The sequence below is a fragment of the Prinia subflava genome, chromosome 5 (assembly GCF_021018805.1).
Source record: "Prinia subflava isolate CZ2003 ecotype Zambia chromosome 5, Cam_Psub_1.2, whole genome shotgun sequence".
In the NCBI taxonomy this organism is placed as follows: domain Eukaryota; kingdom Metazoa; phylum Chordata; class Aves; order Passeriformes; family Cisticolidae; genus Prinia; species Prinia subflava.
Window position 1 is genome coordinate 17,776,450 of NC_086251.1, and position 13,366 is coordinate 17,789,815.

The 13,366-nt window shown below is 37.5% G+C and overlaps 1 protein-coding gene across 12 annotated transcripts in view; it reads left to right on the forward strand.

The window, feature by feature from the left end:
- The first annotated feature begins 7,975 nt into the window (after nt 1-7,975).
- LOC134551090 (mucin-6-like) overlaps nt 7,976-13,366 on the forward strand; it is a 44,371-nt gene continuing 38,980 nt past the window's right edge. For 6 of the 12 annotated variants that reach the window (XM_063398213.1, XM_063398219.1, XM_063398222.1 and 3 more), the window contains exon 1: nt 7,976-8,129. In XM_063398213.1, coding sequence (XP_063254283.1) covers nt 8,078-8,129 — 52 coding nt within the window. In that variant the 5' untranslated portion in view covers nt 7,976-8,077. The remainder of the gene's footprint in view (nt 8,130-13,366) is intronic. The other 6 variants (XM_063398216.1, XM_063398218.1, XM_063398215.1 and 3 more) reach the window with 1 other exon arrangement.

Sequence of the window (13,366 nt, forward strand, 5' to 3'; positions counted from 1 at the left end):
TGCCATTTTTCCCACACTTTGGGTACTTTGATTGGTCAGAGTTTTCAGTTGTGTTTAGAGTTGTCAGCCTGACAGCAGCACAATTCTCTGGATTCACTAAATAACTAGTCAAAAGAACAGGATGTATAGGTATATACATATGTCTATACATACATTATGTATATGCATACCATACATGTATTCATTTATACACATAGTAAATATTAACAGGTGGAAACACTGGCGTTGTTACGGCATTTAAGTCATCTAAGTTATTTGGATAAGGTCTTATATGAATTTAACAATGTATATTTTGATTTCTTAGAAAGTATCGGCACATTGCACCTTAGAAAACACATTTGGCAGATATCTTGCTTACATTGGATTAGGTAGGTAACATATGTGTGTGTTTTGTGATTAGCCCCTCTGCTTGTTCTTAAACGGAACAATGAGGAACTAGAGATTTCAAGTCAGTAATTAATGGAGTGGAACATTTACCTGAAAGGAAAAAGAATCTAAAATGAAAAAAGGTGGAGAACAACTCATAGAGAATATCTAGTACCAATTTAAGTATTGCTTTGAAGAAGAACTCAAGGGAGTAGACCTACTCACAAGTGTAAGGCCTAAAGTTAAGTCTGGATCCTACTGAAGTTCTGTGAAATAATCCTTTATACTTGTCCTGTGCATTTGCATATGAGACAATTACCACCTGACCCAAGGGAAGAGAATCTAAGCTTGAGATAATAAAGATACGACTGCATGGCACAGGGCAGCAATTCAGTGCTATATTGTGCTGGGTTTAAAAACTGAGCAGCGCATTTGTCAAACTGAAACTGCCAGATAAAGGCAATTTAATGTTTAGCCTTCATTTTCCAACTAATTCTTCATAGTTTATTATGTTTAATCTTCCTTAGGAACATCATAGTATTAAAAGTGCATGTTGACTTAATGACATGGAACTTTTAAATAGTGGGGGATTTTATCATGAGCAAAAACTGTTCTTTCTGTACCAGTGTGACTGATAATAACATGCAGATTGGATTACATTTAATCATGCACAGAAGCAAAGAGCTTTCAGGACAGAATCTGTAGCATTTATTTAGGTGAAAAATGAGGGCAAAAGATTTCAAATCTTTGTGAGAAAATAAGAGTGCTGACATCTTTATTCTATGTAGAGATAAACATAAACTGACTGCCAGTCTCTCCATGCAGTGAGGTCTTAATATAGTAAATAGTCAGCTGACAGAGAGAGAGATGACACAAACACAGCTGTCTGCCCTCAGAGACCAAGAGGATGCAAAGAAGAGTTGCAAGTTGCAGCTGCAGTTCTGTCATATTTGAATAATCAAATGTAAAGATACGCAAAATGATGCAATTTGTTCATTCTTGTTCTTTGTATGATTTCTGTCAGTGCGTTCTTGTTATGATTCTTCCTACAGAGTGCCCTCTGCCCACGGGGAAAATAGCCATACTGTCTTTTGTTTTTGAAACTGTGCATGGAAACCACCTCCATCAATCCCTCCACACTTTTCCACCCTTACCTTTGGTTCATTATCCAATAACTTAATTTCTTTAGAGATGGAAAGAGGTTTTCAAATTTGAGAAGATATAAGTCATGAATTTAAAATCTGTTCTATGACAATTCAGACATCTATGAGATTTCAGGACTTTGACAAAGTGACTACAGTGGCTGTTTATGTTTGTTTGGTTTTTTAAAGTTTCAAAGTCAACCAAAATGCATAAAAGGATCAGAATATATCAAGTAAAGGGTAAATAGAAGTTTATGGTGGACTTTATTATCTTACCAGATATGTTAGCAGATATTAGCATCATTTGGAGACTATCTGTTCTGAAATGCACACAGATTAAAGAACAAGTTAAACACGGATTGCCACTGGTTTCCTGTTCCCAGCTCTTAATATTTGTGTAAATACAGGTTCTATTTTACTTCCTTACCAGTAGAGGTCAAAGCTTGTACTTAATGAATTCCTGGTTCACACAATGTATTTGCTTTTCATGCTATATCTGGTAACAAAATCTATCTGATAATTAAATTAACAGAGCTGTGATGTAACAACAAGCAAATAATGTTAATTTTTCCAAGTCCGGCTTGAACATTAATTACAAACTACAAATTTAGCTCAGTTGTGTGGCAATTATGAGTACAGCAATTAAGAAAACTTAGTATGTTTCAAATAACTTACTGAACTGGGTTCTAACTAAGCTAGAAATATCTGAGCCACAGGTGCTTCTATGTGTAATGCTTTCCTTTTCTGTACAGTATGGAGTCAAGGTGCATGCTGCCCAGGAGAACGGCTGATGTGCAGGATTCAGGATACTCCCTGAATTTCTCGTAGAAAAAGAATATTGATTAGTTGTTAAAGCCTAAAGACCAAAAAACCCCAAAACCCTGACCTGTGCTTTCAAAAATTCTTGTCCATCAGATAAAAGTTCTCCATGTTAATGTAACTCAGAAGAAAAATATACTTTAGGAATTAAAAAAGTAAAATCAAATTGGTTTCAACATTTTTGATTTGGGAAAAAAAGGAGCACTCCAAGTCTGGATTTAGTTCAGCATAAAAACTGATCTGTCTGTAGACTTTATATGAGGCCATCATGACTCTTTTTTCTCTCTACTAGAAGCAAATGAAAATGAAAGACTCAACCTTCCTCTGTAGATTCCTTAATCACTAGAAGATAAGTTTTTTAAGAGAATCTGCACAGAATTTTGTTCATGATCATAGTGTTTGAGAGAAATTTTAGTTAAAAAGTCAAAAGGAGACAGACATGAATACAGGTGACAGTCCTCCTATGTTTTCTTTCCAGAATCCTGTTATTCTGTTCTTTCCTGTCAGCATTGTAGCTAAAATGACCAGAATTCAGTGTTCTTATAGAACAAACTGTGCAGCCCAGATCACTCCAGAGATCAGAGTGTAAACCAGTTTGAGTCCAGCATCAGCAACACAGGATTCAGAAGCAGGAGAAGAGTCAGAAGAGTGTGGGAGCTGAGAGCAAGCAGAGTTTGTCTTCCCAGTGTTCCTGTGCAGGAGGGGAACACAGTATCATAGTAGCAGGCCTTGCTTTGTTTTGTGTGGTTTATTTTTTTCCCCAAAATGGTTTTACTCAGAAATACTTCAAATATTTTGGCCTGTCCTCAGGGCAGCAGATACGCTTCAAGGAACAGTGGGAGTGGTGGCTTTGTCAGCCTCTGGTGTTGGCAGGACACAAAGGGTGAACTGCACCAACCCAGGTCCCCACAGCTACAGTATCTAAGACATTCATCACAGTGAGTGCCAGAGGCAGGAAGCCAACACGGGGAGGTCTCAGGCCATTGTCCCCAACAAATTATAATTAAAAGTTAAGTAGCAATCAGTAAAGTCTTTACCACTTTTAGAGGCATGAGTTTTAGATTATTTTCTACATTTTTTTCTAACAGGTATATGGGAAAGACTTGACTCTACAGTCATTTAAGTTCAAAAGTAGTTTTGGAGCAGTCTAAGAGCGCTACTCTTGGAACAGTGAAAGAGTGCTCTTAGTTATTGCTTAGCTTGTGTTCATTTTCATCTATACACAGGTTAAAACAGGAAATTAAATACTCCCTGACACCTATGGTCACCATGTTGCAACCAAGCATAATTTACAATGTTAAATGAAATTTTACATGTATATATCTGTAGGCAGCTACTGGAGGACAGCATAGATGGTGCCAACCGAATGGCAGCCCTAACAGTCTATTCAGTAGCAATTTTTTGACTGTGTATGAGCTATCTCATCTACTTCAAAGGTACAAAGAAAGGAAGTTTTCTTGATTCTGGTGACCAAAAGGGAAGCAGATAGTGTGGATTTCTACTAAAACCATAAGGTGGATGGATTATTTAGTGTCTGGTAGCAAAATCACCCTGGGCTTCTTTTAGGTACTGTTTGGGGAAGGAGCTTAGGTGTACAAAATGCATGGAGAAAAGCAGCTGGAAAGGCACACAGCATTAAATACCAGGAAGTTCTAAAGCTGGGTCATAGGCTGAGGATGAGGGATAAGCTGGTCATGATTTTTTTTTGTGAATACTTCTCAGCCAGAAATTTCTTATTTACCACAATTGGAACATTCTCAGAATATGTATCTGTTTTACTGCCAGTTTCTTTGGAAAGCATCTTGGCAGCAGGGACAACCAGCTGGCCATGTGGTGCCTGCCAGCTACTCACAACTAGACAGGAGCCCCTGTTGAGTGCCATAAGCTTAGCCCAGGGAGGCTGCACTGTGTGTGATCCTCTGCTCCCTTGGATATATTATGTGAAAGACATGGATGAGAAACAGGAAGAAGAAATGGGAGCTTGTTTTCTTCTGTTTAGCATGTTAGTGTCAGTTACATTGTGCTTTTGGTTTATTTTTAAAAAGCAGAATGGTAATGGAATTACCTTGTGTGAGGTGAAGCACCACTAATAGAAACTAAATGGTGTTACCTTGAGACAATCTATACCAAAAAACCCCCCCTGGATTTTCAAACTTTCCTACTGAAATTTTGCAGCTCATTGGGCTGTAGATAGAAACCGAGGTTGCCCTGCCAGTCATAGTGAATATCTCAGTCACAAAGGATAAAAGATAACCAGTTGATTTCAAGGGCTTTATTTTATGTAATTCTGATACAGCATTTTTGAGACAATAAATGTTATATTCATGATACATTAATGATTCAATCATTAATATTTTAAAACAATTACTTGGAGGCCGGGCATCTAAAATAGTTTGGAAGTTAAAGTACAGATGATTTTAATAGTGTCATATTAAAACAATTTATCTTACAATTATTCCAAATTTGAATGAGATAGGAAAACCAAATTTCAGAGCTCAAAGACAAAACCCACCAGCTCAGCTGTTGTGTCAGATTGCTATCAAGCTGTAGCCTGTCACTAACAGCAATGGAAACTTACAGGCACAAGCTTCCAAAGCTTGAAATTACTTATACACCCACAGGGACTAGGGCTAATCAAATGCTATATTTTGGTCTGACTCCTTATAAAGATATGTAGCTATTTATCCAAGAAATATGCAAGGCTGCTAAAATAATATACAATGAGTATATTATAGGAAGTGGAATGTTTTCTTAGCAATCTGCATAAAAGCATCAAAATACTCTGTAATTGATATACCTAAAAATTCCTAGAGTAATTAAACTGTAGACAAGATAGTCTATTACTTAGTTAAGGTGTTATAACTTTGTTAATTTGCATAATATGTGGCTTACATAAATTCCTTTGACATTTCAAAAATCTTCCAGAAGTGTACATGATGCTGGAAATTAAACTATATTTCAATACTGAGAAACTGTTACTGGGTACTAAATATGGCCACAGCAATCTCTGCTCTCCTGTACAACAGCAGTTTCTGACAAATGATGTTGTTACTAAACCAATTATAATTATTAAATGGGAAAAAACTCTCACATTAATTAGAGACATCATTCTCTCACTGCAGCTGGGCACACAGTTTTTCACAAAGCTCTTCCACATAAAATAATTATCTATGTACTGTGAATTCAGTCACTTCTCATAGTCCTGAAGTAAATGCTTATTTCTTGGTCTGGAGCCCTGACTAAATGCAGTTGTAGATGGATGCTTTTGATTAACTGTGTTCACATGATCACTGGATGTTTCCATAAAATAATAACTTGCTGAATCATAAGTATTTAGACTGATTGACTGAAATTCCTTCCAGGAAAGCTGAAGGTAGTATCTTTATCCTGACTTCTCAGACAGAATGAGTTCAGCTAAGAATACAGGGAACTGGAAACAACAACATTGTGGGTAAATATTTGTAATGACTTTTGCCACTATGTGCATTTCTTGAGAATTTTGTAAGCTTCATATAGTAAAGCCATAAAAGGTTTCAGTAAACATAAAGGCTACAGAGAAAAGCTTGAAGCCATGGTAATAGAAGAGGAAAATTAAATGTTACCAGTGATTTTAATTCCATGATGTCTCAGTCTGCCACCTTTGATAGTAAAAGTGATGCTCTCATGCTCCCAGCTCTTCGAATGAGGAAGTCATGAAATGCTCATTGATGTCAGCTGTTTTGATTTATTACTTCTTGACAGAAAGATTATGAACATACATTACAAAAAGAAAATCCTATTTGAAAACAATGATGAAATTTTTTTGCCTCATCTGTCAGAGAAAGGCAAATTTCTGTCTGACACTATCAATTACCAAGTTTGAGTTGCTAGGGACCATTGTGGTCCCTCATAAAGGAGATACTTCTTGAAGTGGAAAAAATTAAATCTGTTTTGGATTTCATTAATGAGAACTTAGAGCTGATTTGCCAGAAATAATGGATATGTACAGTTGTGAAATCTTAATTATTATATTTCTCATAGTACCAGTCCCGGTTAGAGGCTGTTTTGAGGACTTAGGATTTTTGCGCTTTGATCATGATTTTCAGAAGTGATGAGTGATTTTGTTCATTTACTTTAGGACTTTTGTAAGGCAGGTGCAGAAAATTTTCAACAGAAATTTTTAAATTTAGGGTTGTAGTTCTATTATCAAGAGCCATATACTTCGTCTACTTTCTCTTGCTGGAGAGAGGAATGGGGAGTAGTAAGGGGAAAAAAAACAACTCTGAAAACTAAAAAAACAGACCTTCATGTCAATTAAAATTTAATGTGTTCATTTTTATTACAACTATATTGAGCTAGGGCTGAAATTATATTAAGTCATTGTCTCTCCTGGGCTTATTCCCACCACTCAGAAGAGGTAACTCTAAGAATTTCCCTTCCCTTTCATTCCCCTGGCCTGACCTTCCCTCAGCTTCCCTTCTCTGACCCTTAATGCACTGCCCCTGGATGTTGGAAGCACAGGGAAGCACCAGGGCATGCCCAGTATTGGCAGCTGTGGGCATGGCTCGTGATCTGCTTGTTGTAATATTGGTGGGGATGGTAGAGGAGGCACCTCTTGTGCAGGTGGATTGCCAAGGAAAAGGCCCCATCTATTCCCGCTTCCTTCAGAGGCTCACCTCAGTATTGCATAGGTGAAAACAGGAAAGGATGAAGAAATTCATATGGAGAGATAACCTATGCATTTTATATTTTCTAGGGGAAATTTTCTTATACTGAGACTATTTTTTCCACAAGTAATTAGTTTGCTAATGAAAAATAACAGGATCAAGCAAGTTCTTGTTTTACTGTCATGTCAGTGGTGGCAGTGATGCTTTGAACATATCCAGTGCATTCAGCATTTCACCTCTAATGTGGAGACATTCAAGTGCAATAGAAGTGGAATTGATCTGTGATGTTGGTGGGAAGGTGGAGGTTAACTTGTGAAAGTTTCCAAAGTACCACAGTGCAATAGTCTGGCCCATTTTGGAACAGAGTTTGCCCTCTGCCCTTGGCAGTGCTGAGGTGGTGGGCAAAGGCTCACTGAGCTCCCTTGCGTAGTCAGGAAATCGGCTGTGCCATGGACAGACCTCTTTACCCAGGCAAAGTTCATCAGTTTGCTTAAAAAGTCACACAAGGGAGAGATGAACACAATCACCCAGGAGAGTGAGTGGAAGTTAATGAAAGAAGAGTTAATACAAAAATCTGAGATCTGTATCTCTCTTCATTCATGTCTTACCATCTTTTATTCACACAGTCTTTTCAGCAGTTCCAAAACTCCTGCACTTCATTCTTCCACTTTGTGTGCTGGTCCAATATTATTCCTTCCCTTATCAGCTAGTGATCATAATTTGTGTATTATTTGTCTTTTTGCTTTTGGGTATAGTACCAAATTTGTTCAGTGAAGGCAGGTAAAAATGTTTGAGCTGTTACAAATAGAAGCCATGAAAAAAACCTTGCAAGAATGATAATGAACTGGAGGAGGTTTGCATTTTCTTTTTTCTTCTTTTTCTAGGTGGCTTTTAGGTGTGTTGAAGTTGATAAAGAGGAGATCCTGTTTGGCGGGTACTCTGCTGTTGCAGTTTCTGCAAGCTGTGGGAATGAGGGAGGGCATTACAATTCTATATATAAAGCATCCAAGCTTGAAGAGGGCAGCCTCGAAAGTGGCAGCATTGGCACTGCCCGCTTGGAACAGAGGGGAGCACTGAGAACACTGCCCAGGCAGGGCGTGCATCATGCTCCCGACACTGGTACTGCTCATCTTCTGCAGTTTCCTGCACTCTGCCGGTAAGTCCGAGGTACCTGGGCTCCTCTTGGTACAAGGCTTGAAGGAAAACTGTAGTACTCCATCACATGAGGTTCAGGTTTTGTTCTCCTTTCCCACAACCTGCAGAATTCAGTTTACACGTTTTCTTCTCTTTTGCTTCATCTTAAAACTCAACAGGTTATTTAATAAATACATGACTGAAATAAAATGATTCGTTCTTGACTATTTCAGAAAGTTGGTTACTGATTTGTTGGATCCTTCCCTAAAACACATTCCCTAGATACAGGGAATATTTTAATGGACTATTGTTGTGTTTCTGTGTTGTCAAATGTCTCTATCTTTTAGATGTTCATGATCCAGTGTCCTAGTGATGTCACTGCAGATATATATTGCATATCCTCTGTGTTGAGTGGTAATGAAAACCATTTTTCTTTGTTATGTGAACTGCAAAAATCATTAAGTATGAGCTATGTGATGGCGTTTCTTTCTTGAAGAATGATGTGATAGAAAGAATCCTGTGCTGGAAAACAGGCAAATGCTTCTAGTCAAAAAATTTCACATGACTCTTAATGTATTCCTCCATACATTATTCGATACAGTCCTTCAGTCTTTCTAAGACGCGTGTCTTACTTTTTTGATCCAACCCATCTGTATACCAGATGAATGTGTAATTTCTAAAAAAATATTTGATTGGTAAGTTTGTTGGCTCTGTAGCTACTTGACCGCCTTACTCATAATTCATCCTGTGCTTTTACCAGTGGATTTTTTGAGAATTAGCCTTTTTTGCCATGGTTTGGCATTGCTTAAGATGATTTTTTTTTTATCTCTTCTGTATATTCTCTTTAATTACCAGTTATTACAGTTAAAATTTCAAGAAAATATTTCAAGATGATAAAAAGCATAGTTCACTTGCTTTAGGTTAAACAAAGTTAAATTTATTTCTACTGTATTGTGTTTACTACATTTAATGAACCATATAGTTCAAATTGCATGGGGACATTTATTGCTCTTAAATCACTGAACTTAACTGTAGCATGAAAATAAATAAAATATAAGCAACTCAACCATTTAGTAGACTCTTGGAGCCAATTTCTAACCTCAACTGTATTGTTATAAATCAGGTGTAACTCCATTCACTGCATTAGCACCATTGTAACCAATATCAAGTCAAGGACCTGAACGTGGGTCCCAACCCCAAGTCTTGCTGTATGCAAGAGCAAAATCTTAACCTACATGACTTTCCTTTCTTAGATAATAGATGTATTGATATGAATACTTGCAATCAAATAGAAAATTGCTGTAGACACACAGCCATGAGCTTTATATGTAAACTTGGCAATCACAAATCAGAACTACTTCTACAAAGGACTAAGTTGAATTTAAAGATAAAAACCCTAGGAGCAGCATCTAGAAAATTCTTACAGAGCGGTTTTCTCCTTTGGGATGTGTCAATATTTCAGGTCTTTGGAATGCTTCAAAAGATTGGAGACTGTGAAAACAAACAGATTCTGTTCTGTCAAGGAAAGATTTGAAATCAGACAGGTTTGGGATGTTGATCTGTACGTTCTTTAATTGGACAACATGCAGGGTGCTCATTGTTTTGAACTCTAGATCCAAGAGTTATTTCCTTAGAATGAGTCAGATCAAACCCAGGATTTAATTCCCTTCTGCATGGGTCTGCATCCAAATTCTGTCCCTTGAGTCTGTCTCTTACTGGAAATGTAAGTATTGATTGTAAGGACATATATTTGATTATTTGATGTGAAGTCTGATGGAAAGTGATAACTTAGGAAAATCAGTAAACATGCATTAGCTTGAGTAAAAAAAAATCTGCAGAAGCTTCAAACCTGATTAAACTGTTAGTTCAAGCCTTTGCTTAATAAGAGGTGCTGATTCATTGAATTAATTGAGGCTTCACCCCTTTGGCTGGTTCAGTAATCAAAACTGCATGGATCCTTTTGAGAGGTTTGTATACAGTCATACATTTTCTTATGAAGTATGTAACTAGGAAGTCACCTTGATTTATGCTGTTCACATGTCTGTGCTTGCAAGAGACAAAGACAGTTAATAATTTCATACTGAAGAGAAATCATCATGAACATGTGCAACTGCTAACTCATATTACAGCTACAGCTCTGCCAGTACCCTCAGTGTTAAATTTAATTTTAGGCTTCTATAATTTGCTTTAAAGTTCTTGTCCTTTCCAGAACATCTGACATTTCAGCATTTCTGTTTGTCTCAATTTAGAAGAGAAAAGCTGAACCCTTTACAAAGCAGAGATTTTGAACTATTTCTGCAAGTTGGAAGTATGAAGATTTCATTTCAATATTTTGTTTTCATTTGTTTATCTGATGTGAAGTACTTTGATTGAAGCCATTACAACATAAAATTGTATTTTCCCATAGGGATGTTTCATAGCAACCATAGTATAGGAACAAAATTATTTATTTCTTCATAGTAAATTGTGTTCCTTGGCTGGCTTGTATTGCTGCCATGAGCTAGATAGGCTGACCACACAGAAACTGCACTTCAGCAGATATAATTCTCAAGGAAGTTGGCCAGCTGGGAAGTGGAAGCAGGAGTTGGAGGTAAAACCTTCCTTTATCCAAGAGGAGTGAAACTCTGGTTAAAGGTCTACTGAGATAATTCAAAGTAAGTATTTCTATTGAGATAATTCAAAATAAGTATTTAATGTCATTTCTCAAAGGAAAAATTGAATGCTTGCAGTAATAGTAAAATGTCAGTAAGGAAGATTTCAGTACTTTAGAAATCTCATTTAACATTAGGACAGCCTTTGAAAGGAAAAATTCTTAAATGATTGCAAAATACAGCTTCTGCATAGCCACAGTACTTGATACATCTGTACACTCTACCACTTTGTGTGCTTCTGAATGGTTGATAATGTTGCCAGGAAGATTTAACTGTTCTCTTCAGAGATAAGTGTGAGAAAAAGAATGTAAATGCTGAGAATAATTACTGTACTGTAAATTAGTATAATAGTTTGATCTTACAGGATACAGACTGATTGGCAGACAGTCGGCAAATGGCTCTGTGTTTGTTTTATAAGCTATTCTTTGGGCAAAAAGTTAAAGTGCATTTCATGTCCTTAGTTACTTTCAATCTAACTCTTGTACACTCCCATATAATCCAGGATGATTATTATGCTCAAATTTAATCTAAATACCAAACCTGAAGTATGAAATTTTGTTTGCCATGCTTAGGTGTTTGAGTTTGAAAAGCTAACAAACAAGCTTTGTGAACTGACTTGTCTGTTCTAAGCTAAAATATTTGTCCATTAATTATTAGACATTTTGCTTTACATCAAGCTCTCTAGATAGATCTGACTTGAAGTAATGTTTTAGGCATATATGCAATTCCTGCAAATCTAATATCCTTGGAATGCAGCTGTTACACACTCCTGAGTCCCATTCATGTAGTGTTTGAAGTTTAGGATTAAACTGTAACAATAGGAAAACTGTAAACCAAACAATAACAGATTATTGAAAATATGCAGGTATCAAAATCCAGGCATTCAAAAAAAGGCAGCAGCCACTCTAGGCATGAAGAGTGTCAGCTTGAAAGCCACAAACTGACTGGTTCTTTTTGTGGTGTACTTACTGTGGTGCATGGATCACTAGGAACTTGGAAGGGGCATGCTTAGATTTTAGAAATGCCTGCTGAGTTGCAGGCCAACTGGAGATTTTCTAAAACACTGGCAAAATTTCAAAAAATTATTGGCCAGTGCTGACCAATTCTAGACAGCAGGGCAGCATGAGTAGGATCTATAATGATTTTGTGAGGAGTGTGTCAGACAGCTTGGGAATGGCTGCCATAAATGCCATTTAAAGGTATTAGAACATTTAGGATGAGAGCACTTCTGTCACTGAACTTATATCCTTAATTTATTTCCTTTATACCTAAAAATTCATTGTATAGAATTCCACCAGTGTAGTATTTTAGCTGATACCGTGGGAAGGCCGACCTGAAACAGAGACTGGGCAGAGCTAGAGAATAAAGTAGGTATTGATTGAAAGGCCTCTAGGACACACCTTGGACAGGGCAGGGCCTGACCAGGGCTACACCCAAGGGGGACTAAAAATGGCCACAAAAAATGGACCACCAGTCACAAGGTCTCACACTTTTATAAGTTTTGGTCCATTTGCATACTGGGGTTTAATTGTCCAATTACAGTTTCAGGTTGTGAGGTCTCATCAACCCTCTTGTTTCTTCCTTCTATCCACCGTTTGTGCTTTTGGGCCTGAAAGTTGTCCCTGGTCTTCAGCAGGAAAAGGATTTGTTTTTTCTACCTACCCTGTGAAGAGAGCTTACTGGCACTTAATACCAGGCTCAGAATTACACCCCTAGGCAGCACAGAATCTGAAAAACATGAAAGCTACAACTTAAAGTATCAAGCTCTTAAATATTTAAATATTAAATATTTTAGCTCTTAGATTAGTTTATCCATATAACATCTTTTTTCAGCAAGTATTGTTTCATAGAAGAATTGAGGTATAGAATGATGGGAATGTTGGAGATGTCTGAATCTGAGATCCAAAGCAAAAGGATGTGCTGAAACAGTTCCAGAATTCCCTCTTGTGCTTTAACCTAGCCTTACATAAAAGGCAGAGCCACACCTGTTTTCCTGCAGCCCTTGGGGCAGCACATGGCAAATATTACCTCACCTTCAGCAGCACAGCGTGGAATTGGCTGAGAGTCTGCTACAGCTGGTGAGCTCCCTGGAGGCTTCCACTCACTGCAGTATCCAGGGAAGCAACAGCACCCTGCAGAGCTGTAACGTATATATAGATATGTATATGGATTTGGCCTGGTTTATTTGATGAAAGAAACCTTCTACTGTATAATTTTCTAAGTTGCAAAAGATCCTAAACATGTAGTAGAGAATTACATGGGTTCTACAAGATACTGCTTCTGCTGTCTAAGAAATATGAGAAAATTTAAAAATGAGCAGCATGTTTCTGAAGCACCCCAGGTCTTTATTTCTGCATCTTGTTTTGGTTTTTAGCACCCAGCTATTGACTGTGAGAGCTTACTCCAGCTCTGCTGGACGAGAATGCTGTGTGAAGGTGTGTTTGGGTATGTGTGAGAACGTGGAGCGGTTGTGCTCATGCAGCAGGTCTGTGTTTGACATGGAAAAGGAACCACACTGCACTCAGCATTTGCTAAACATTCCTTGGCTTCTCCTAACCAAACCAGACTTTGTGAAGAGGTGCATGGAAAGGAGCAGGTGACAGCTTGC